Here is a 26523-nt window from a genome sequence, read left to right as displayed (position 1 = left end):
AACTGTACAAAAACCAACAATCGGAGGTTATCCGATAGATTTTAATTGTTGTGTTTTTTTTACATTTGAAATAAAATGACCTCGAACGGGAGCATCAACTAACCCAGTGACTGACAGCCAGTCAGTAATTACACATGCACAAATAGCTGTTGCACCAGGTCAACCCCGATAGATGAGGGTCTTCCTGCTCGCCAGCGAATGAGCAGACAAGCAGACAGATTGGGCCTGATGCGGGGTTAACCGGATGTGTTGGTTCACGTCAAACAGGAAAGCATTAGGATGATATAACAGAGCCTGATTAGTGTCTAGCGCCGGGGGGCGGGGGGCACCAAGCCATTAGGTGCTCTTTGTAATTACCAGGGAGGCTGGCGGTATGCATTAGTCCCTCTGTGAATGACAGTTTGATTGATTCAGAATGAAAAGCATCTGAGAGAAATGACAGCTCAGGAGACGCAGTCGTTTAATTCAGACGAACAACAACAAATGCAAGTCAGGCGTCGAAACGCAAGCTTTACACATCAACGACCCCGGGTCATTTCTGATTTCCATGAGAATTATTTCAAAAACACACACGAGCGCACACACACTGGTCATTTGATATTAAAACATGAAGAATCAGAGTTGGGCTAAAACCCTAGGAGATCTGATGCCGGACTTCTAATCATCTCGGATTAGGAATCTGATGTCATGAATCTTTCATGACCATGTGGGAACAGAAAAGAAGAAGATGATTCTTATACTTCCCATCCCGCTCATTCTGTCTGGGCAAAAGTTTGAAACGTGTGCCATACATACGGTATTTATTCAACCTACTTTACTTTGTCGTCTGTAAGGAAATTAGGTGCAGTAGGAAAAACAAATGTTTGATACACCAGTGATTGCTTTTAGGTTTCCCCACTTGCAAAGAATTGGGAGGTCTGTAATTTCATCATAGGTATACCTCAACTCTGTATGTATAATTGTTAAGTAGTTCATTTGCATTTTATTGCAGAAAATAAATATTTGACACAACAGAAAACGAGAAGTTAACATTTGATACAATTCAATTTAAAAATGTTTAATTGATCCCAAAAGGGAAATTAATTTAATTAATTTACAGAGACTTTTGTTTACAATAACAGAGGTCAGATGTCTCCTGCGGTTCTTGACCAAGTTTGCACTACAGCAGACATGTTGGCTCCATCCCTCCATGCAGATCTACTCCAGATTGCTCAGGTTTTGGGGCTGTTGCTAGGCAACGCAGAGTTTCAGCTCTCTCTAAAGACTTTCAGGGGCTGGAGGCCGACTAAGCCACTCCAGGACCTTGGAATGCTTTTTACTGGGAAGAGGCACCATGATTACTCTGAAAAGTTGTAAAGATCCACCACTCAGGTGCAAGAAGCTCTCAACAAGACAAGCAACGTCACGCACTCAACACATCTGGCTTGACGAGTGACGAAACAAGAAGTCCAGTTTGATGTTTTCCACAAGTAAAGAAAGGGACACGGCCCCAGAGAAGATGCTTTGGGTCCATTTTTGGCTGATAGTGGTCACAACCTTGAACCAAGTGACTGCACTGACTTTCACTCCACACTGGCGTTCTGCCACATAGAAACACAACGTATATTAATGACTGTGGTTGCGACGACGACAACGCTGCAAAAACACAAAAACCTCACCAAGGATTTTTGTCTAGTTCCTAGTGCGAATATCTTAGTAAGCTTCAAATAAAACAAAATAAGTTTAAACAAAACTTTCCAGCAAAATACAGGAGCTTGTTTAAGTAAGTAATTCCTAAATATAGATTTAAAAAGCACCAGTACAACACTGGCAGATGATTTCACTTATAAAATAGGAAAAATGTCTTATAAGTGAAATCATCTATCAGTGGAGTTAGTACTTTTTTCAACATTATTAAGGAATGATTGGCTTACAACAAACTGCTCTATCATCTTGTTGAAAGGCTACATGCAAGTTTGTTTTGTCTTATTTAAAGTGTACAAATATATTTGAAGTAGAAACCAGATATAAAACATGTAGTCAGATTCTGTGTTTTTGTAGTAAAAGTGCAAAAAAAAAAAAAAGTTCAAGGGGAATGAATTGTTTAATTTTGCTAAGCAGTTGTTAATGCGTAACCCACTGTAAATCACATAAGTTAACAGCTTTAGAAAACGATGTAGAGGACAGCTGGCTTTAATTATTTATTGCTTCCTCCAACTACTGCTTGCAGTTTCTTGGCTACTTATAGCTAATGTGGGTTCTCAAAAATTTTGCAGCCTGGTAGAAACACCCACTTGTAAATGTTTCTGTTTTTTGGAGCCTAGAAACAACATTAAATTTACCACCACAGTGACTCGAGTGAGAGGAGAAATATTTTTTCCAAATTGAGTGAAAGTAAAAAGTTACGAGGCACCTCCAGTGAGTGCTCATAACTTAACTGACCCAAGACAGGAAGCATAAGAAACTCCAGGCTCCACTGAATTGTGAGTTATAAAAACTTCAAGTGTACAAAAAAAAAGACTTTTTGAGTACAAATGAACGAGATCTTGGGATTTTTTCCCCCGTTTTAAATGACTAAACTAAAAAATTTAAACATTTCACTCTGATATTTTTAATAATATCGACACAATGAAAAACATTTGGATGTGTTACGCAAAAGTTTCCATATGCGTCACAGCAAGAGGGTGTCTCTTTTTGAAGCTCCTCAGAGGAGTTGCCATGGCGCTCAAAGCTCCAGCTGCACAGCAAGGGGGGCGGCTTGTTTTCTCAGCATGAATGTTTATCTACCCATTTCATGCAAGACTCTCTTAGTTCATTAAAAAAAAAAAAAAAAACAATTATGAAGCTGACTCACCAAAGGGGGCAGCACAGAAATGACACAGGCAAACTGCGCCATGCGTAAGTATTCAAACCCTTCTTAGCCTTTTGTCATGTTAAAATCACAAACTTCAATGTATTTCAGTGTTTGAACTCAGCACATATGATGCAAATCTCTGTATTATGAGCTTTTCACTGGAAAGACAGGAGCGTTTGAACGTCTAAAGACATTTTTGCCCATTTTTTTTGCAATACAGCCGACGCTGACTCTGACTGGAGGAACCGTGTTTGTGAACATCTTTTCGAGTCTAGCCACAGATTTTCATTTGGATTATTTATGCGTCATTCAAACACATAAATATCATTTGATATAAACCACGCTATTGTTGTTCACACTTTTATTAAGATTATTTGCGTCCATGTTAAAGTACCTAAATGGAGGCTGAAAATACATATGTGTTAAGTTTCATTTGGAACTATTCGCAAGTTTTGAAAAGCGTGGATATCTTCTCTCACTCTTACACAAACGTCTCTTACGTTATGCATTATTTCTGTTGGCCTATCACGTAAAAATCCCACTAGGATTTGTGGTCACAATGAGGCAAAATCTGAAACACTACAGAGAGCAACAACAAATGTTGTTGAGAGGCGCTACGAATACCCAAAAATGAGTTGTGATGTCAAATTTTATGCAAGACCTTACCGTCACAAGTGTGTGTGTTGCACAGGGCCTCCTCGGTGTGCAGGCCGATGCAAATGTCTCCTCCGTTGGCGGGGGCGGGGCTGCTACAGGAGCGTGTCCGCTGGTAGTGGCCGCTACCGCAGCCCACTGAGCACTGAGACCAGGGAGACCAGCAGGACCAAGCACCTTTCACTGCAACACACACACACAGAGCTACATTAGGTTATGCTGCCTTTGTGTATGGTACAAAGCAGCATGGAAGCCATTTAACACTGAAATATTACAGTCTGTGAGGAAAGGCAAGCTCTTATCGCAACCCTGGATTCATTTCAGTTTCTATCTAATAAGAAACTGTCCACAGGGGTCAAATGACTGAACGCCAAGAAGAGCAGCTCAAGGGAGATGTTGTGGGAATACTTATAGAAATGAAGCTGAGATTTTAAAGGGCAAACAAATAAAATATGAATAAAAACAACTGTTTTCTGATTTTCTACAAGATTGTGCAATACTGATGTGTTTAAGTGGGTTTCTTTTCAAGCTATTTAAATCTTAAGGTTGCCCTGTATCAGTGTTTTCACATTTTCCACATCGAATACCACAGAAAATATTACACCGTTCAAGTGAAAACAGTAAAATAGAGTTTGGAGACAAAACAGGTTCCTGTCCTAAAAAACAAGAATTGCGTTGGTTGTTGTTAGCATCTGACACATTTGAAAAAGGAGTTCAGCAGCAGACCAAATATTAACAACTCAGAAAGAACTGGTTCTGAAGTCGAATCTTTACAGATGTTGGTCAGATGTCTGTGGTCTGCTGCCCTGTGAAACATGGAGGATGGTGGTGGATGAAGGTGTCGTTTAAATTCTTCAGTTTGTATAAATAAAAACAAGAACGAGGAACAAAATAATCAAGCGGATCCCTTAGCAGTGTGTGTAAGCAGAAATATACTGTTGAATATGTGACTGGTTCATGCAAACAGTGTTGCAGTTCATCACCTAAAAGCTGCTGTTCCTCCATCTACAGTAAAGTAGTGTTGCTGCGCACAGTCACTCAGCTGGCTGAAAAAAGACTGCCATGTGTTTCTTTTTTACAAGACAGAGCAATTTGGAAATATTTCTGGTTGGTCTGACTGTTTGACTTGTATTCTGTATTACTGGCAGTAGCAGTTCAGATTTTGGTCCAGAATCTCAGGCAGGACTCTCAGTGATGGATATCTGCAATTGTTTTTTTTTTTTTAAATAATGTAGGTATAAAAATGTATTAGTGTGGGAATCTTTCAAAAGCTACAGCATATTAATACAACAAATGTATTTCACTAGTTAGTGTTTAAAGACTCTGTTTAACTCAAATCTGCCTAGAAATATGACTGAAAGCTAACAGACTCACTGGGCAACTGCATCAGTTTTTTTTCTTTGTTTTGTTTTTTGGGAAATCAAAATTTAGCACAGAATTAAGTTTACAATGCATGACAAAATTAAGCCCAACAAAGCTGCACCCATTCTATTCCAACCCACCAAACTGAGTTCTCCACACGTCCCACAACATTAAACGCAATCTGTCTTCAACTTCAGTACGCTCCATATATTTACATGTGTTTTTTTTGGTAAACTAGGGATGACTGTGGGACATAAACAACATGTTGGTACCCTTCTGCTGCCGTCTCACTGATCACACCTCCTCCCACATCTTCTACCTGAGTAACGTACTGATTTCTTCTTCCCGAGGGGTGGAGGAGGGGGACTGCTAATGCCTCGTCTGATTTAATCAGAAAGGTGTGGGTGACTCATTGACCGTCTGGTTGACTGGCTGATGTCTGTCTGACGGAGGCAGGGAGGCGTCGTTGCCAGGTAACTTGAGAGGCAGACTGGAGACTTGTTTAGCAGAGAGGACGACAGAGAGTGAAGCAGGATGTTACTATTTAACGCTAACCGGCTCTCACAGCGAGCCACATCTCTGACTGATTGACTCTAACCTGACTGGATGAGCATCTGACTCACCGAGTTACAGCAAGTCACACCGATAAACTATAAATATAAAAATATTTCCTTAGCTAGAACAGATTCATCAGGCAAATCAAGTTCTACTTTTTAAAATTTTGGTAGCTTTTAAATGACACTCATGCTTTTGCGTTGGTGCTGCTGTTTTGGTTCATCCAGGAAGTTTCATACCAACCAAATGTCAATTTGTACATGGGAACATTTTGTACCTGCTTTGACAGACAATTATCTGGAATAATCTTCTACATCCTATTTATAGTCTATAATGAGAAAATGGTACGATTCCTATATTAAATCAGCCAGCAGGTACAGTTAGCTATCTGAGAACTTCATCCATCATCATATATAAATAGTTAACGTTCCCAAACAGAAATCAGGACAAAAATAAATTAGAACATAGAGTAATAAACAGTTTTCAGTTTAAACATTTTGAGAACTGTTTGTCTCCTATGTTTATGAAAACACTCGGCTAAAATTAAATTGTGGGATCGGTTTAATTACACAGGTACGAGCTGGTTTGTTTACAGGTGCAAAATGGCAAAAATGTCGATAAATAAAGTTGAGTGGTGAACAGATGAAAACTGGAGTTGTTCTCTGTGCAATAAATGGGATAAGTAGTTTTGTTCTTTCATATTAGCTCCATTTTGGCTCTCATTAGTCAAACAGTTTTGGTTATCAATCAAAAATCAAGACTTAATGGGCAGCGACAAATAAATCTAGTCAGATTTTTCAAAATTCCAAGAAAACCATATTGAGAATTATTGTTGGATATAGTCACGGGGAATGGGCAGCGCTTCCCTTCCCCCACCTGTTGCTGCACACAACTGGTCAGCTAGCTAAAACACAGCTACTACACAGAAACAGTTTGGCTGCTGGGAAACTCTCTGGGTTGCAGCATGTCTGTCAAGCATTTCACTTCAGACTTGTTAGCTAAGCAGAGAACCCAACTAATATCAGCTAATATCAGCTTGTTAGCCGCCAAGAGTTATGGCTTAAAGGACAGACCGGCAAAAACTAACTCTAAACATATTAATGTGGCTCATGTTTGTGTATTAAATTAATTTAAAAAAAACAAAAAAAACCATAACTTTAATAAGAAATCCAGCCATCGTCATCAATTGTGTTTAATACCATGATATCATAAACCGTGGTATTTCTGAGGCTAATACTGTTAAAAAACGCCCACATCTAGTTAGTTGTTGATATCCTTTGCTATTTTTCTTCTTTGCGGGCAGAAACAAGTGCGGCACAAATTATTTTCTGTCCACCCCACAATGTAAAAGTCATTGTCAAAAAGCAAAATTTCAGCAATGTGGCTTTGAGAATACTGTTAGATTTTCAGAGTTTTTTTTCTTTTCTTTTTGTTTTCTCCGAAGAGTTTTTGCGGCGCTAGTGGCTTGTATTTTTTCTACAGTAGGCCGACAGGAAGGAGGGTCAGGAGAGGGGGGATGACATGCAATAAAGGTCGTCGGGACCGGGAGTCGAACCCGCGACGTCCATGACGAGGACTAAGGCCTCCAAACGTGGGGCGTGCTAACCCCCTGCGCCACCACAGCACGCCCCGGATTTTGAGAGTTTTCACTCTCGGTGCTGCAGAGTTCATTTGATAACTCTTGAGACTCAGTTTGCCTCGTTAGACAAAGAAGAGGAACGGCTTTGTGGCTGAATCAAATACTCCTCTTGAGTAGAGGTTTGGTGTGTGCTTTTAAAGTTTAAAAATGTTGCTAACAAATTCGTGTTCGACTCTCAAAAGCGAACTGGGATTTCTTCTTTTTAAATTTAACTTTAAATTGAACTGCTTTTCAGTCCAAGCTTCCCGTAATGAAAGACGGAGCTCTGTCCTCTTACCGCCTCGCCGATCAGACCCGCAGACAACTGCTTCCACTGCACAGATGGAGACGTGGACATTATATTATAATCTTTTCGGCCATCTTCATTGCCTCCATGCCGCCCTCTAATTTCATCATCAATTACTATTTCACACTCATTCTCTCTTCTGTCACGGGCCTCGTCCTTCTCACCTGCACGTCCTCTGGGGGCCACACGGAAACGTGACCGAACTGGCAAAATGACTCCTCGCTGCAATCTGGGCTACCTGAGGTTACGTCTCTCTACGTCTTGGCCACAAAGGTCTTCATTTGAACTCCGACAATTAACATTCAAACACAGACAAACACAAATCGATAATTCAGAAGATATCAGGCGAGAAGATAAAGGTCCGTCTCTTCAGAGGAGACCCTTTGCTGTGGTCTACTCGTTTTATGTGTTTGTCTCTTTAAAGGAGTGTGTGTGTTTAATAAGCAGAGCCAGTCCGTGCCGTCCGGGTCAGCTGATTATGATGGTTTGATGAGGAGTTTGGAACAGATAACTTAATTTGTTCAGGAACTCTTCCTGCTCGGCTGCGGCTGCTGGTAACCATTAGCTAATGAAGTTAATTGCCCACTCAGCAGTATTCTATAACTATCATTGACCCCCAGCACTCTGTCTCTATAACAGCCTCTTTTTTTTTGCTTCGCTTTTCTTTAGGAACCCATAATGTGCTGGAGACATCAGCATAAGAGACTTTACATCAGCTTACTTCTTGCATTTCCCCTACAGCAAATACATTTTTAGAAGGAGCTGTTGAGGTAAGCTAACAAGTAAACTTAATGCTTTACATTTGGAAAGTATTCCTCAAATATCATCTGTACGGATATTAATCTGTTTATTTGAAGCTAATACTCCATTTTCAGAACATTAAAACTTGCCACGTAGTGCCTTGGACAGGAATTAATACCCTTTGACCTTTTCCCCATGTTGCCATGTTACGAGAACAAATTTCAACGTACTGAGAAATGTCTGCATACACATTGTTCAAGCAAGCAGTTTGGATCTTGAAAATTTGGAAACACGTTTCCCCCATTGAAAAAAATAAAAATGTAAATAATTTGTTCCACCTCTTTGAACTCTTTGTCCTATATGTTAAATGGACCAACCTCTTTCACTAGGAGTTTCAAAGGATTTCAGACTGGTAAAGGGCCAGAGTTTCTTTTGAAAGGTTCAGATTAAATCATAATCACGTGTCAGAATGGTCTAGTCAAAGTCCAGAGCTAAATTCAATTGAGACGCTTAAAAAGAATTGTTCGTAGGCGGTTTCTACCCAGCATATGTTGGGTATTATGATCTGCAGAGCTGGTAAAGACATGCATCAAAGAGTTGTTTGTGAAAAAACATATGAAAACCATGCATCATTTCCCTTCCATTTCATAATCAGACACTAGATTTTAGTTGATATATACCATAAAAATACAACTAAAATCTCTGGGGTTTTGGTCACAGTGTGGCATAATGTGAAAACCATTAAGAGTCATGAATACTTTTGCAAGTCCCCTCTAAAATGAACTTGTTGAACTCTTTTAGGAGTTAACACTTCAGCACATTTCACAGGAAACAAGTGCAGTTCAGTCTATAATTCACAAAGTGCAATAACTATGTTTTTTAAAACAGGACCTTATTGGGCTTTAGGGGGTTCCTATGTGCACTCAATGTGTTTTATAGCTCTTATGTCCGTACCAAGGGGAGTTGTTCTTTCCCAAAATAGGTAATCATCCTGAAATGCCTGAAATATCTCACAGACACTGCAGGCTGATCTACACCGCCAAGTCTCAAACAAAGAACAACCAGCAGGATTACAAAGTGGGCAATTCAGAGATGATGTGACAAGAGGTACTGCAATGTGAATAATGAAGGAAGCAGTTTTATTGCTGATCCTCAAGAACAGCAATAAAACTAAACGTATATTTATCTAAAAAATCTGATCTGAACAACCTGTTTGTTTTGAGATTCTTTCTCTGTGACTGTGAATGTAGCCGAGTTGGACTCACTCACCGGGACATGCCTGCACATTACAGTCCTGGTATTCCACAGGGGAGCCACGGCATGCCACGGGGGCGCTCTTCCCCTCCGGTCCGGAACACGTCCGCCGACGGGTGCGGTAACCTTTGGCACAACTCTGAGAGCAGCTGGACCAGGTCTCCCACGACGACCAGCTCGTCCCTGCTGTTCTCACCACTGGCGTTTTTAGCAACTCCTCCACCAGGCCTACAGATAGAGAGATTTAAAAAAATATATTAAATTACCCCAGTGTGATTCAAGGTGAAGAATAATAACCATGGCTGGTATATTCAGGATTTAAACCAACGAGCATGCAAATCGAACAGGACGAGACCAAGAGGCATTTTTCACCGTCTCTCTCCTCAAGGTCTGTATCTTTTGCATCCCACAGTTCCCTGCTGCCGGTGTTTCATCAGTTTGTTAAAGTCGATGCAGCCGACCCGCGGGAGGCTGACAGGGGGAGACAGATAATCAATGTAGGAGAGGGCTGTGTGAAAAGGCCACCAGTGGCAAATATCAGTCCACCGCTGTGTGCGACTCCCTGCGTGTCAGTGGGTGTGTTTAGTGCCGGACTGTGAGCCCGTCACTAACAGCGTGTAGTGGAGCTAACGGGTCTGACGGGGGATGTATGGGTGTGTCATGGATCTGCTGGGAGAAATCTTTACATGCTTGCTTCTCACTGTAATATTACCATGCACACACACACACCCACCCCCACATGCCCGCGCACGTCCACGCACACACACACACACACACACACACCCCCTCTTACCTAAGGGAAAATTTAGAAGGATCAATTAACCTTTCTGGCATGTTTTTGGACTTTCCACGCGGAAAGACTCCAGGCCAGGATTCAAACTCTGACTTTGTTCCTGCAAGGCAAGAGTCCCACTTTTTTTTATACTTTGGCTGGTACTGTCACTTGTAGTCCGGAGCTACTTATATACGTCTTTTTTTTTGTTGCCATAATTCATAGAGACATACATGACACAGACATTACAATCTGCGGCAGTGAGGTCAGCTAATTGCGGGCAGAAAACTAGATGGCCAAAGCTCGAGGAACAAGTCCACATTCAGTACAAAAAGAACACACTGCCCATGTTCGGACAATCTGCTACCTCGTCAGACATTCCTACTGTAGTGCGTCTAGATAGCTGTGTCTGTCTGTCGGTGCTACTTTCTGAAACACCTGGAACAGCTGTTGATGATTGTAAACAGTTCATCTACGTCTCCACGCCCTGGTAGTTGCCAAAGAGATAGATATAATAGAATTTGCAGCAGGGTCTTCTTGGTGTTAGCTCTTCATGCTACGCACCAGCCTCACTGTCACCACTTATTTACTGCATGCGTCTCTGCTCTGCCCCGCTGCGCACTTCACCGGAGGAGCGGGTCATTCCCGACTCCTCGATTTTAGAACATGGACGCTGGTGTGTCAGAAACTGCCAGCAGACGTCCAATACAGCCAAAAGTTTACATAGGTTTGTTGAACACAAAGTGTCACCGGATCACATCGTCAACATGGACAAGATCTCCCTCATGTCTGACAACTTCTAAATCAATGCAACTTATAGTCCAGTGAATTATTATGTTTCTTTTTCTCCAATTCATAACACATTTTTTGACTAATTCAACTTATTCTCCCAAATGACTTAAAGTCTGGAAAATACCAAGACATGGTCGTCGACCTAAACTGAAAAATCAGGCAAGGAAAGCAATAATCGTCCAAAAGGCCTCTATGGCAGACCAACTGTCTATCTAGAGCCATCAGAACTCTGAGTGGTAAAAAGAAAACCAATGTTGAAAGACTTAAACAGAATCTGCACTGTGTGCACAGCGCCCCCCTCAATTGAAAAGGAGTTTTTTTTGTCTCAGTGGGATTTTATCTTGGTAAAATAAAGGTTAAATAAAATAAAAAATTGAGTGGCAGCACAGGGTGAGTGGGATCCAGTTCAGCTGGAGTCCTTTGAAAACTTAGTAATAAGCTTACAAAGGATTTCACAATTGTTATATTCATTGACTGCATGATACATAAATGTGGTTTTGTAAGAAAAAGTACATCAGGTCCTTAAAATCAGTAAATTGTTGGAAAATAACTAACTAAAAGCGAAGTTAAATGACCAAAAACTGGCCTTCTTATGTCCACTTTGATTAAACTGTAAAAAAAATTTTATCTTTATTTCAAATAAAGAGAGTTTTCATTTATTTGAATTATCAGCCATTTTCCAATTATTGATGCTGAATTTGATTTATTTGATCATTTTTCTTATAAAACTGGATTTTTTTCATTCTGCTTTACTCAGGAAGGAACAAATACATTTAGCAGATTATTATTGTGACACTCAGGAGAAAAACAACATGGCAGGAGTGGATGCTACAGCATGTTTCTGCAAAGTCATCTGTCCTATTACTACTTATACAAAGATGTAAACAAAACACTTTGTTCTTCCACGATTGCAGCGTTTTTCTGCGGCGGCTCCAGCCGCCTTTAGCTTAGAGCCTTGAAAGGTTGCCTTCTGCTCTCTGGATGACAGCCGTTCCAGGTCACTCACAGGTTTATCACTAATTCAAACTCTAGTTCCCGTAAACTATTAAATTTATCTTCACTACTGACGATAATGATGTCATTTTTAGGGCTTGTTTTTTAATCTTAACGAATGAAAACAGCTGCAGCAAGCAGACGGGCAATTTGAACTCAGACCCTGGTGCTACCCTGACCACGTTTTGAAGGGGAATTCACAAAGTGCTGCTTAATCTGCTAACTTTTTTTTTCTTTGCAATGTTTTGCAAGTGGCATTTGCTTTATTTTTGCATCAGAAAGTAACACAGACGCCCTGGATACATGCAGATGCAAATGATTATGATCTTTTAGAATACAAACTAATTTTCTACGGCTGTAATTTGCACATAAATAAAGACAGAATTTCCTCTAAACATCATGGAGAGTTCCTCATTTAAATGTGGGAAGCATGTGTCAGTGGAGAGAGATGCTATTTGCTAGGGAAGCGCTTTACAAAGTATAAGATTTCTTTGTGAGTTTTCTTTCTGGTTTGCACACAAATAGCTTTATGAATACGTCTCTTGTTTGTGTTTTCTTTTTAATTCCTAAAAATTAGACATCCACTGATAAGTAGACCAGAGACCAGAATAAGCCAAATTTCAGCTTAACAAGCCTCTTTACCATCTGGTTTAAAACCCAAACATCCTGTCTTTTTCCAAAACTATCAACACACAACATAAACGCTACCAGCTCACGTCTTAACAACACTATTTGGTGTAGAAGCTTTTTACTGAAGAAGACTGATACTTTCGTTATTATAGTGAGGTCAGGAAGCACAAATATGTCAGAAGCTGTTTAAAAAGAGTTCAAGTTCAGCAGATAACAGGAAGACTGAATGAAGTACATCAAATGTTCTCTGTTTTATCCCTTTGAGCTTTAGCAATGTGTCTGAACATGTTGGGTTTGGCAATGCTGGAAGCATTGTATAAATATTAGGATTATAGGATCTACATTGTCTAACAATAACCCACAGAGAGATAGACTGCTGTTTTATAATTGGCATGGATTGGCAGCTCAAGGTGTGCACAAAGCTGAAGACTAGCCACAAAATGCGCCGCAGCACGTCAAATAGCCCAAAACCGTAAGGCATCAAAATTCCTTCGGTGAAAAAGATATTAATTCATGACACTGATGGTATCTGCTGCTTGGGGAAAAGAATTATGGAAATGTCAATGGGCTGTAGAAAGCCAGGCAACGCACCATCGATCACAGCTGCATCAAAATAAAATCCAATATTAGGACAAATGTATTCAGTCCGGCTCCTCGAAAGCCGAGTCTGGTTTACATGGCAGAAAACTGCTGCAAATACGAAACACGGCGAAATGTAAAACTCCAGTGTGACTCTGTGAATACAAATATGGGCTGCTTCTTATCTCTTCGTGTTCTCTGGACATTGAGTGGGTGCAGTAATAGTCCTTATCTTTTGCAATACCTCAGAATCTAGCACTACGCTATCACTGTGATCTATAAGCGAGCCGTTAAACCCACGAAAAGGAAAATAAGTTGAGCAATCAGACACCTTGAGGTGATAGAGTTGCCTTACTGGCGGCTGTAAGCGCAGAGCTGTACTTGCGTCTGCCACTTACTATCCGTATCGCAGACCACCGTCCCGTCATTTGGACAGAAGCGCGTCTCCACCTTCCTCCGTCCGATCTGCAGCTCGTGGGGGTCGGCCAGGTGGGCCCGGCACATGTAGCGCGTCCTCTGCTCCTGACGGGCTCCGCCCTGGGTCACGTTGACGGGCATCCAGGGCGTCCAGGGAGTGTTCCTCTTCACCTCTGGACATGCCTCCAGGTTGCAGGCCTTGTACTCCTGAAGGACACCGTGGAAATTTACAGACAAGTTTTATTCATAGATGAAAAGCAGAAAAGTAGTTATTTATTTTACACTAGCATTTCCTAAATTAGATTAAATTGGTGATGCAAAGAAATTCTGTATCCTGCTTACATAAAAAGTATAAATTTGGTGTGACTTTAGCCGTCTTTTACGTCACTGGAGACACATTTTCTGTTGGCTTAGATTGATATTTTTACCTACTCTGTTGCTGATTCAACATTCAGACTACAAGCTTGCGGTTTTTCTTAAGCCAGCGTTAGCTCAAATCATCACCACAACTATGTTCGACAGCTGGTCTGAGGCGTGTATATGTTCTTTCTTTCTTTTTCTTGTACACTAACGTCACTAATGTTTATTAGAAATAAAGTTACTTTAACATAAACTAACATTATTCAGCTGTTCAAGTCATCAGGATTGGGTTATTCGCTAGATTCTTCTCTGTCAATGTGTACAAGATGCATACTATGTGCTGCATTTATTGATATAAACATTTGTAGTTGTGACTCTTTCTTCTGTAAGAGTCATAATTACGCTGCATGTCATCAAAACCTTCATCTGTTTTGTTTTCTTTTCAATATCTTGATAGTGTTTTTTTTTCTTGCTGAATCCAAAAAAATAATAAAAACACCAAACTCATGTTTAACGCTAAAATACCAGGTTTTGCATCAGTTTAAATTTTTTTTTTTTACACCCACCAGTTCTGACTTTCTGGGTCAGAGTGTGTATTTGTGAGTGCGTGTTTTCCCTACCAGTGCACATCCTGGACAGGTGTTGCCATTCTCACAGGACCTGACCCTAGAATGGACGCCTCCACCGCACTCTGTGCTGCACTTGGTCCACGAGGCCCACGGCGTCCAAAAAATGGGCTGAGGACATGATACGCCCTCATTGCAGAACCTGTTGTGAAGACAGTGGTGGGAGGTGTTCAGTTTGCTGAATGTGGCTGGAAATTGCGAAACGTCATCGGAAAATTTCAGTTAGTTTCGATCGTACTTAACGGCGAAGTTAGATCAACGGTTGGTTAGGCATTAAATTACCTGCCAACATATTTTAAAACATAACATGACACAATTCAAGTACCTTTCTTTTACCATTCAGTTCTAGTCTGTCTTCAAACCTACAACTGCACATTCAAGAAGTTTGTATAAAAACATTTTTTGGATGAGTTTAGTACAAACACAGGCAATGGAGGTAAAAATGGTGTCAGAAAAAACTCTTTGATGTTATTGTTTTAAGAAAAGATGGGAGTCTTTTCTAATTAAAGTTCAAATTAAATTGTTGTTTCACATGAAGCACAACTATGTAATTTAGACACAATGTGGAAACTTCTCTAAATGTGATAAAGTCCAGTCGCAAAATATGACCATATTTTGTGGATTTTAGCATCCACAAAGCATAATTGCTATTATTTACCAATTGCATAAAAAATGTTAATATTTTAAGTAGGGTTAAAGCATCTTCTATAAATTAAACAACATGTATCAAACTTTTTTGTTTATGCTTTTGTTTAAATATTAAACTTTAAATGTAGTTTTCTAAGGGAATCAATGCAAAAGTTTATTTAAAAGAGATTATTTTACCGTTCATCCCTGGTGGGCCCCACGCACACGCGTCCACCGTGACGGGGTGACGGGTTGTTACACGAGCGCTGGCGCAGCTCAAAGCCTGTGCCGCAGGTCGTGCTGCACTGTCCCCACGACGACCACGGTGTCCAGCCTCCATTTCTATGGCAACAGACACACGGGCAGACGTTGGCGACCTCTGGGTCCGCTTTTATCCGGAAACCTAATTTTTCTACTAATGACTTAACATTGTTTTCTCACAAGGCGTTAATACGATACTAAGTTAGAGAATACAAAAATAACCTTTCAGCTCTGCCTTTTAACTCGCTGCTCTAATTCTGAACTTCTGCGAGCAGAAACACAAGAAGAAGAAAAAAAAAAACGAGCTCGTTCTGACTAGGAAACATTCACTCAATTTGCTAAAGTGCTTTGTTCCTGGGAAGCTCTCCTCGTGACTTAATTGCCACTCTCTACAAAAGCACAATTTAATTTCCATACCAAGGATTAAATCTGCCATAGCTATCTAGAGGGATGAAAGGGCTTTAACTCTTTGTCTCTGTTCTGTGATTGGCCCATTCTGCTGAAGACAAACGAAGTGAGGAATTTCTCAGGGGGAAAACTTGATGTCACCTAAATAACAAACTAGAACCTCCTGTCACCAAAATCAATGCTACAATTATGGTGTGATGCCAATGAAACAATCTGTAATCATAGTTTTGTGATTTTAATCAAGCACCGAGTCCAGTTTGTTTGGATGTGAGACAAGACAAGAAGAGGGCTCATCAAATCTTCACAGGCGGAAACTTTAAATTATACATGCAACAACCACATATTACTGAATCTCTGTGCAATAAAATGAAAATGGTAAGATGTATATCTTGCGTCAGTGACTTTAGCGCACGCTAGTTTAGGTACCTTTCTTTTACCTTAGTTAGCACATGCTAGCAGCCTACTAGCTATTCAAAAATGGGCTGTAATCTGCACTCAGTTTCTACTCTGATGTCTCATTTTCTGAGTCTGCAGTTGGAAATTCAACAACAATGCTGCCAAAAGTTGAAATTTGAAGGGAAATGTTTTTACAATGCAAAGAGAAATACATTGCTATGTGGGTTCTTCACAGTATGTAGCACCACTTAATGAGCAAATCCCACTCATTAAGTTTATACTTAATGAGTGGTTTTCCAATTTGCAACTGGAACGCCTCCGACTTATAATACCTCTTGCTCCAACAAGAGGCAACAATAATGTCTTCATCACCCAGTTATATTTCATACAGTGTTCTGTACAGAAGATAAATTCTAATATGCAGATTCAGATGTTTATCGGTAAAGTATTAATAGACACGGCAGGGTTTTCATTTTCCTTAATTATTTAAGATAAAAAAAAAGTCATTCTAACCAAATTATTAGCGATCTAGGTAATAGGTTATGTCTTTTCAACCTGCACTTTGATGGTGTTGATGTCACTTTAACATATTTTTTGTGTTGAAAACCTAACCCAGTATGCTGGGTCAGACCATGAAGCCAACACTAAATCAATCCACTGGAGGATTTGTCCATTTATAACCAGATACTGGGTTAGTAGAATAACTCAAACTGTGTTGAAATTAACCCAGCAAGGTTTATAGTGTATGGGTTACTCACTATCCCTCATCATTCTTACGTTCAGAAAATCTAGTTGCAGGAAACAGGCCCAAAATGCCAACTTAATCAGTTTCTGTGTGCTACAACAAAAAAAAAAAGAAATTGTATCATTAATGAATGAATCGAGCTGTTTGCAAAATATAAAATGTTAAATGTTTGTAAGTTGTTGAATAAAAATGCAGTTCAGAGATTTCTCGGTTATTCACAGAGGGTTTACTGTCTGGAAAACAACTTGGGGGATTCCTGGTAAAGGTAACATTGGCGGGAACATTGCCTTAAAGCCACCATCAAAACAGGATCAATAACGCAGCAAACAATCTGGGACGATTTAAAATAAATGTTTCTACAACCGCTTGAAAGCAGTTACAAAATCTAAAACTTTACTGGTTATTGTTTGAAAGTACTGCAGACTGACTTTAACGGGATCTAAGCCTCTACTTCTTCATTTCTGCAGAAGCTGGTAGATATATTAATTATTTTAGAATATTCACACTTAAATGTACAGACCAAAATTAGTCTGTACATTTAAGACATTTAAGTGGATAAACATCATTGTAATTGTTAAATATTAATTGACCACCTAGGATAACACAACCACATTTCCCCTACTGTTAAGATAAGGATTTTGGAATTATTACAGTCTTTGCAGTGCAGTGCATGGCTTTCTTACTTTCTTGTTGACAGAAAACTTGCCTTTGTAAAGAAAAATAAAAAAAGATAAAACTCTTGGTACCTGTTGTTTAAATTCTAATAGTTCTACCATAAGGTTAAAGAGTGTTAAACACACATCAAAATTTAAGACACTCTTCCCTAACAACTCTTTGGCTTTGATAACCGTAGTCTGACAGCTGTTGTAGCCCGTCTCTGAACAAAGTTTTTCCCATTCCTTCTTTTAGCACCTTACAGTGTGATTTTGGGCTAAACATGCCAGGAAAGCCAGACTTAAACATGTTGGAATTTGCTTTGCATGTCCTCCACCTGTAAATTACTTTATGTATAGCGGAATGACTGATTTGAAATGCCTTTAAGAACTCTTTTAATCCGTTACCAGACTCACGACTTGCTACAGTCTTCTGAGGGCATCAGCGTGCTCTTTAAATTTTATCATAATGTCCACGCTCACTTCAACAGTCAGGAGCCAATCTTAAGGTTCGAGCAGAGCAAATCTCCTTTACGATGCCAAGGAATGAGTTTCTAATTGTGTGCACTTAATCTGAAATGCATCTGTGTGACTTTAAGCCATTTTAAGTGGGTATAACTTTGGAGATGTCCTAGTTTATAACTCAGCTCAAATTACATTACGACTGAAATAAACAGATTTCTTCTTCTGACCTGGAGCAGTTTGAGACTTCGATGGTTGGCCCTTCACAGGTTTTGCCCCCACACCGAGGGGCGGGGCTGTCGCATGATCTGGAGCGACACAAACAGGAGCTCATGCCGTCCAGCGCATCCTCGTTGCTGCAGGGGTGCCACGGAGTCCAGGACCCGAAGCCGCCATCTATGGTCTGGTTCCGCAGCTGGAAGACAGGCATCATTCTCACGGTGCATCAGTGACAGAGTCTACTTGTCTTGTTATAAGTGAAGTGAATTTTCGAGGAATGAAAAAGCAACACAGGCTTTACAATTTACTTCGCTCAAGCTACTGATGGAAAACTTGCTTATTTGATATTGTTTCGTTTTTAAACTTGTAAAACAGATTAATTTTTCTTATAAAGCTGTCCTAAAGAATCTCAAAATCTATGTTTTTTTCTTTTTGAAAAAAAGAGAAAAAATCAGAGAGAATATCTTAGTTTTATCATTGCACACATTGCAAAAACATGCAATCTTACCAAGTATTTTTGTCTAATTTAAAATGCAAATATCTTAGTGAACTTCAATTAAGACAAAACTAATGCAAAAGTAACTTATCAGCATGATATAGAAGTTTGTTTTGAGTAATAATTCCTTAATCATGGTGAAAAGTATTTGTCTCATTAGCAGATTATTTCACCTAAAACATGGGTAAATTGTCTTGTAATAAGTAAATTTATCTGCCAATGGAACAAATACTTTTTCACCAATATTAATATTTATTTAAAACAAGCTTTTTACTGAAGAGATACCTGTATATTAGTTTTCACTTATTTCAAGTGTAATAAGATAATTGGACTAGAAATAAGACTAAAATTACTTGGTAAGATTTGGTGTTTTTTTGCAGTGCATTTACGTCCCCAATCATGGAAAATTTGAATTTTCCTGTTTTATAATTTATTGTTTATTTCTTTAATATGAAATCACATACACCAAGTAATTATAAAGAAAAACAATGTGAGTCCAGATCATAAGCACAGTTCATTGGGCAGAGTAAACTAAGCTCCCACCTAGAAGGATGACAAGATGAGAAAGTCTCAAAAAGCTTAGGAAAACCTCATAATCCAACACATACTTCATGTGTTCAACACATGGCGGCTTCCTGACGTCTAGAGGCTCAGGGCCGCCACTGTTTATTGATATTTCAACAGGAGACAGACGCAGCGATGTAAACGCTGACGTGTGCAGAGATAAACAATCTGCTGAGTTTGGGCCGAACCACACAATGGATGCGTGCAGTAAACGCAGCGAGAGGGGTCGGCCTTACCGGACAAACGGTGATGTTCTGTTTCCACTGGCTCATGTTGGAGCTTTCCTCCAGCGTTGTGCATCTGCGCTGCCTGAAGTCCCAGCCGCAGTAGGGGTCCCTGGCCTCCAAGCATAGCCTGGAAAGACGAGTGAAGAAATGATCAAGGTTAACAAAAGGGAAGACAAACTATCTGCATCTGTTTTCCCTGTTTAAAAGTGAAACATTTATATTTATGTACAGGTAGTAAGAGATTTGGACATTATAAAAAGCTTTTCCAAAGTTTTCTTGTCTGACATTAAATTAGTGGCACGCAGCAATCTGCACATGTATTTATGACAAGATCCTTTGCAGTTTAGATGCAAAAAAACTCAAGAGTATCAATTTGATTTTTGACTGATTGGGTCTGGTTAGGATTTTGGGTCGTTTTTGTCTTTTCCCGAGTTCATAGTTTTAGATAATTTGTGCTCTGTGTTTTGATTACATCAATCTGTTCATAGTTTTTTCAGTTTATTTTCATTCCTTGTGTTTAGTTATTCTTTCGTCACCCTATTTGTTCACTCCTCTTTGCCCCTCTGCGCCATCTCTTCCTCTCTCTCCCTCAGCTTGCCTTCCGCTCTCTCCTCACAGCTGCACCTTGTTTCCTAATTAGTACCAGTCCATTGTTCCAGCAATCAACATCCCACTATTTAGCCCCCTCTCCTTCAGTCACTCCTTGCTGGATCCTGTTGTTAACTTCAGAAACCCAGTTCCCGTTTGTTCCTGCCCCTCGCTCCCAATGTTCCTCTTCTTGCATTGCAAGTTCTTGTTTAATTTTTCTTTCATTAAAAAGTCACCATCAGCTCCTCACCTGTTTGTATGCCTTTGTGTTCCAATCGACACACTCATGATAACAATCGTGACAACAGTTAGCAAGTCCCACTGGTTTTCAAACTTGCAACTAGAATACAAGTTAGGGGAGATGAAATTCTCAGATCCAAGTTATGTTATCTGTAAATATTCACTGTGTATCATTGCTGGCCTGGGGGCCTTTGCATTGATTTGATTGGATTGCTTTGTTAGCTCTGCCCCTGCTTTGTGAAGCAGCTCCAATAACAATGTCATATTTTCATCATTATGTAATTTATTCACTTGTTCAGTGTCAAATTTCTTAGGAAAGAAGAAGAAAGTTGGTGAACGTGAAATCCTGGTGTAAGTCTAAATGTTTAGGCCGTATCTGTTGCGGATGCAGCGCACCGATAAAAGAGCGTTAAACGAATGAAATGTTTCTCCCCTTTGCATTCATACCAACAACGCTACGCATGGTACATTACCCAAACAGTGATTAAATATTTGTGAGCTCCTCCAGTAAAACAGAGGCTTAATGACTGCTAATTAAATCCAAAGCTGTTAATGACGAGGCTAAGCCGCCAGAGCTGATCAGGATGCCTGAGGAACATCGAATAAAAGGAATCAACTGAATAACTCCTCTTCCTCTCAAAAGCTTCCCTTCGCTCTCTGCATTCCTCTCTCTATTTACCCTTTTTCCCTCTTTAAACTCACTAATTACAGAACTGCAGCTTTGCCCTCAATACTTCTGGAAAAAAAGAAAAAAGTTCTTGTTTCTTCTTTCCTGGCGCAGGCTCTAGCAGTTTATTTGGAGAGAGGCCTGTACTGGTCAGCCTGCAGACGGAGGAAAGGTCCGTGTGTTGCTGTTAGAGGTCTTCGTGCCAGCAGGGCTAGAGAGCCCTGGTGAACCCGAGGTCAGTTTACATCTAATAAAGACATAACGCCTTAGTCAGCACATCAGACAGGAACGAGGGAGCGCACACGTTCAGGGAGCGGCGATGCACAGCGAAGCCGGAATAAAGACAGCTTCCGTCTTGGCCAATTGTCTGTCACCTTGCGTGCGTGTCATTTTCCTTTTATGAAGTCACTCCATTACATCAACGCCGAGCGCCATCTCGGCAGAAATGGAACAATAATCATAATGAGGTCGGCCGCGCATTCACACTTCAGTGAACATAATCGTTATTTTCCTGCGACGTTGGGAGGAGCTCGTCGCCGTTTCGGCTCAAGGTCGGCCATATTGCGTTCGCATTGACTTTGATGTCTGGTTCTGCTTCGTCATCACAGCCAAGGATTTCGTATTTGGCTTTCTGATTACCAACACACTCGACTATAGCACACGCCATTACAGGGTTCAGCTGAGCGTAAAAATTAATAAGTGCATAATTCAAGGATGGGGAAATTATTAAAGAAGGATGGTGGCAGGTCTATGACGCTTAGTAGCTTTCAGTGGGCCTGAAGGCAGACTGAAGGGCTTCTGGTGATAGGTTAAGATACATTTACATCGGAATTCACCAAAAAGTGGCATTAATTAAAATAAAAATGGAAGTAGAAACACACAAATGAGTTTAAAAGAGATTTCACTTATTGCAGTGCAATTGTGAACGGGAATCAATAGCGAATCTCACTTTTCAAACAAATGCGTTACGCATGATGCATCAGACAGAGCAGTAAATGTTTTGGATAGCGATAGCTTTAGGCAGAATGTTGACAAAGTGGCCAGCATATTCCATAAAATTACATAACAGGGTTTCCCCCAGAGTATTATAAGCCTGGCGGGCCTCCAGGCTTTACTTGTCCCCCCACTAGGTTAAGCATAGTTTGCTTATTTTAAACTGGGCTTTTTATACACCCATCCATTTTCTGTTCACCCTTTGTCCCTAATGGGGTCGGGAGGGTTGCTGGTGCCTATCTCCAGCTACGTTCCAGGCGAGAGGCGGGGTTCACCCTGGACAGGTCGCCAGGCTGTTGCAGGGCAACACAGAGACATACAGGACAAACAACCATGCACACAGGGAGAATTTAGAGAGACCAATTAACCTGACAGTCATGTTTTTGGACTGTGGGAGGAAGCCGGAGTACCCGGAGAGAACCCACGCATGCACAGGGAGAACATGCAAACTCCTAACAGAAAGACCCCGGGCCGGGAATTGAACCCAGGACCTTCTTGCTGCAAGGCAACAGTGCTACTAACTGCGCCCTTTTTATACACCACTAACCATAAAGACGGATTAAGCTAGGTTCATAATTGACACACTAAACTGGGCATAAGTTCCCAAATTATGATGCCTGCTCATGGATGTAAGAAGTGTTGTAGCTTTTAACACAAAAACACACTGGACCGCTAATGGACCGCCCTAGTATCTCCTACCACCGGGCTTAGCAAATTATCTGGTGGAAACCTTGTTTCTCTCTTACAAACATGTCATAGTACTACTTTATGTAGTACTATGACATGTTTTATATTTTTAATGTTTTGTCATAGTACTGCTTCTTCTTCTTCTGCATATATTCTTGTGAATTTCTCTTGAGCTCAAGCCAGATCATCATTGTAAGCAAAATTTAAGAGACTGTTTTACATTTTTTTCCACATATTTAGCAAAAAACGACTGGCCAAAAATAAATCCAACCTCAATCACAACCAGAGACATATTCTCTAGGAAAGACTGGTTGAAATAGATTATTCTACAATATATTGACTCAGAGGGGATAGAATGCAAATTATTATCACAATTTTCTAATTTTTATTTGTAAAATTCTTTTAAAAAAACCCAAACCAAAACATATGTACTACTTTGTTCATAAAAATCCCCCCAAATAATGTAATGTAAAGTTTTGTAGAAAAGTTGATTGGTGAAAATACTTTTGCAAATCACTCCAGTCTGTCTCCGACAGTTTAGAGTTTCCATCATGAAATTTAAGAGAAATTGTAATTACTTATATACTGTTTATACATACAGCCTATGGGACAAAATAAAACTTTACAGCCATTTTATTTTCTTCAATCAAGAAAATCAAAGTGGGCTTCTTCCCCCAGAGCCCACTTTCAGCATTTAAAGGCTCAATAACGTAGCGATAAAAGATGCTACGCCGTCATGTCCCTTTCTCTCTCCTCCTGACCTTTTCTCTTCAGCCAGCTCTTCCTGTCCTCGCTCAGCTAGCCAAAAACAGTGATTGATTTTACCGCAGCACTGTAAAAGTCCATGTGGAGGAGAAGTCATAAGCAGAGAAAAGCTCATTTCTGAGACAGCTACTGTGAAGCCATGTCAACCAGGTTGAGAGAGAAAGAAAGAGTCTACAAATATGGTGGATGGCAAGACCTATAAGAACGAGCGTGCGAATGCGTGTAGCCGTCAGCTCCCCGAATAGCCTTTAAATATATGTTATAGGGGATATATTTGAACCGCAGATTCATGCCCACCTGGGAATCGCTTTGACAAGTCAGACGATGGGGGGCAGCTATTTATTTCATTGCCGCGGACACCCGATGGCACGCTATATCAAAACGGATGAGCCGGGTCATGTGGCCGGATAAATTCTGAAGCGAGCCGCTAAAACTCACCAGGCCGTTTAACAATGTGTCTGGAGTCTGGCATCAGAAGATTAATCTGCCGTTTTCGCTCTGGGTGTTTAATTGGCTTTTCGAATCGTTTGTGAGTGCTGTAAAAATAAGTGTCTACTTTTATTACAGCGCCTTCAAAGACTAGACATAAAGCAACACTTCACCTTTAACGGCAGGATGACTGCAAATATGAGCTGATAAATAACGGATCGTAGTCATTGATTATTAGCCGTAGGACCGGCAATGCTGGATCACTGTATGCTCAGCTGTCCAGAGAGTCGAACTCAGTTAAAAAACATATGTGCGCCTCTCCTCCTCTTTGCAAGAACCCAGCGTTTTGGAGAGAAATATAAAAATCTCCTGCTGGCATTCTCAAGAGACCAGCACTCAGACTCTCCCAGCCCTCTCTGCAGGGCTGAGAGTTGGTCCCTGGAGCCTGTTTCTCCCCACTGAGCCGGCCGTTTGGGAAGTCTGCTCATGATTAACTGGAAACACACTGAACTCCTGCTAGTGCTCAAAGCTAATACGTCCAATTAAGCCCAGTTAGGAACGGCCTGCAGAATGACGGGGCCGAGAAAGAGAATCGGGGGGAACAAAAGTGAGATGGCTGTCAGAGAGGAACCCCTGGGGAACGAGAATCACAGGAAACCAACAGGGAGGGAACGACCAAATAAGGCAATATGACTTACAGGTGGACATGTAAATTACATCTCCACTGTCCGTCAGGCATTAGAAAATAAAAGTGGTATATACGTACAACATGTTGCACTATCTGTACACACTGACTAGTTCACACTTTTGTAATTTGTAGTATAAATTATCGTAATCCTCCATTTTCTCGTCCTACTTAATTCATTTTTAATTTAGTAGTTTTGGCAAGCATTACCCTCCCCCTCCCTCATCAGTACATAAAAGCAATAATGGATTATCATTTTACTTTAATGTATGTAAAATGACAAATTATTGCTTGTTTCATTGGAAAACAGGTCATCTGGATATTCTTATATAGATCTAGACTGTAATATTTAATATGTCTTGTTTTGGTTTTTTTTGACAACAGATGAAATATCACCAGAAAAGAAAAGAATGCACCTTGCAATGTGTTTCATGACCACACATTCAGAGTCAGAGTATTGATCATCTTGAATTATAGATATGTGTAAAACACCTCTGCCATCATAAAGGTTAAAAACGTCTTTGCAGACAAAAGGAAGCTTAAAGAGCAGCGAGCTAGAGGTTAAGACCTAGCGCCTGTATGAATTTACGGAGAAAAAGGGGGAGAAGATTGAGAAAGCACCACAGAGAGAGTGAAACTGGAGGAGAGACCAAAAATGATTACACTGAGCCTCAGCCAGAACAAAGCCAGTAATAAAAGTAACAGCATTCTGGACCAGTAATAAATACATCCACTGTGTGAACACAATTTCTCTCTCTCGTCCCCAGCCTCCCGGCCGACGAGGTGTTCCTGTGATTGGTCACACGGGCTTAGCAGCGGTGGGCTCCGGTAACCCGCTGGCAGCCGCGGCCGACAGTAAATTAGGTTTGCCGGGAGAGCGGCCGCAAGCTGCACTCGCACAGAGACGGGCGGGCGGGGAGGTCCGCCGGTGCCGGGGCATCCTGCGGGAATCGCGCTTACGCGTAGAGAAAATCGGCGTTCCAGCGCGCAGCGTACACAGCGGTTGCCAAAAGAGACAAACACATAAAACATTTGTGCAGATGCTGAAAGTCAAACGAGACTTGGCCTCCTTAGCACACTGCTGCTGGGTCAATCCAGTCGTTAAACCCACTCTCTCTCTTAAAGAGCAACTTGAGTTAAAGCCCTGCAGGATAAAGGCAGCAGGACTTTTGTTTTTATCTTGTGGTGAAACTTGACGTTTTGAACCAAAGACTAAATTTATTCCACTTCACCCTGGTATCAGTCGGGTATATCTTTTTATTCATACGTTTATTCCATTTTTTATTGGCTTTCAAAACTGTTAACTATATGATATATGCCTGATGGGGTATTGTTTTATGTTGTCACAATGTGAAGCACTTTGAACTGCCGTGTTGCTGAAATGTGCAATACAGTGAACCCTCACTATAACGCGGTTCACCTTTCACAGTCTCGCTGCTTCGCGGGGTTTTTTGTGCAGTTTTTTTTTTTTTTCACAGTGCATTGTGTTCTGCGTCCTGATTGGCTAAGCAGTCTCCGCGGTTCTTCTCTACCTGTGTGCCAATAACGTTACGGTATTTAGATATACGTAATGCAGCTTGGCAAATTTTGGCAAATATTTTTGCTCAGAAGAAAAAAGAGCGACAACAACTACCGATAATAACAATGTTTTTCTCTAGAAAAATTACACCTGTACCACAGGCTTCAGAAGAAAAAGCCACTAGAGAGTGAAGTCAGGCCGCAGCGTCACAGTCAGAGGAACAGTGAAATACGCAAGTCACAATTTGTCCTACTGTACTTCGTGTTGATGACTAAAATGATTATTTTAATTGTAGTTATTTGTAAGAAAGCTTTATATTCATTTAAAAAATGCTTGGGCCTGAAAACAGTTTTTGTTTCTTTGGTTTCAATGTAGAGCATTTAATTATGCTGTATAATA

General features: G+C 40.5%; 1 protein-coding gene across 2 annotated transcripts in view; it reads right to left on the bottom strand.

The window, feature by feature from the left end:
- sema5ba (sema domain, seven thrombospondin repeats (type 1 and type 1-like), transmembrane domain (TM) and short cytoplasmic domain, (semaphorin) 5Ba) overlaps positions 1-26523 on the bottom strand; it is a 235817-nt gene that overhangs the window by 13850 nt on the left and 195444 nt on the right. For both annotated transcript variants that reach the window (XM_032566937.1, XM_032566938.1), the window contains exons 13-19: positions 19561-19678; positions 18276-18460; positions 15319-15462; positions 14488-14635; positions 13489-13714; positions 9340-9552; positions 3500-3670 (exon numbers count right to left, since the gene is read on the bottom strand). In XM_032566937.1, coding sequence (XP_032422828.1) covers positions 3500-3670; positions 9340-9552; positions 13489-13714; positions 14488-14635; positions 15319-15462; positions 18276-18460; positions 19561-19678 — 1205 coding nt within the window. The remainder of the gene's footprint in view (positions 1-3499; positions 3671-9339; positions 9553-13488; positions 13715-14487; positions 14636-15318; positions 15463-18275; positions 18461-19560; positions 19679-26523) is intronic.

Source organism: Xiphophorus hellerii, chromosome 7 (genome assembly GCF_003331165.1).
Source record: "Xiphophorus hellerii strain 12219 chromosome 7, Xiphophorus_hellerii-4.1, whole genome shotgun sequence".
NCBI classification, from domain to species: Eukaryota; Metazoa; Chordata; class Actinopteri; order Cyprinodontiformes; family Poeciliidae; genus Xiphophorus; species Xiphophorus hellerii.
The sequence above is the reverse complement of the archived record's forward strand: the minus strand, read 5'-3'. Positions and strand labels throughout refer to the sequence as shown.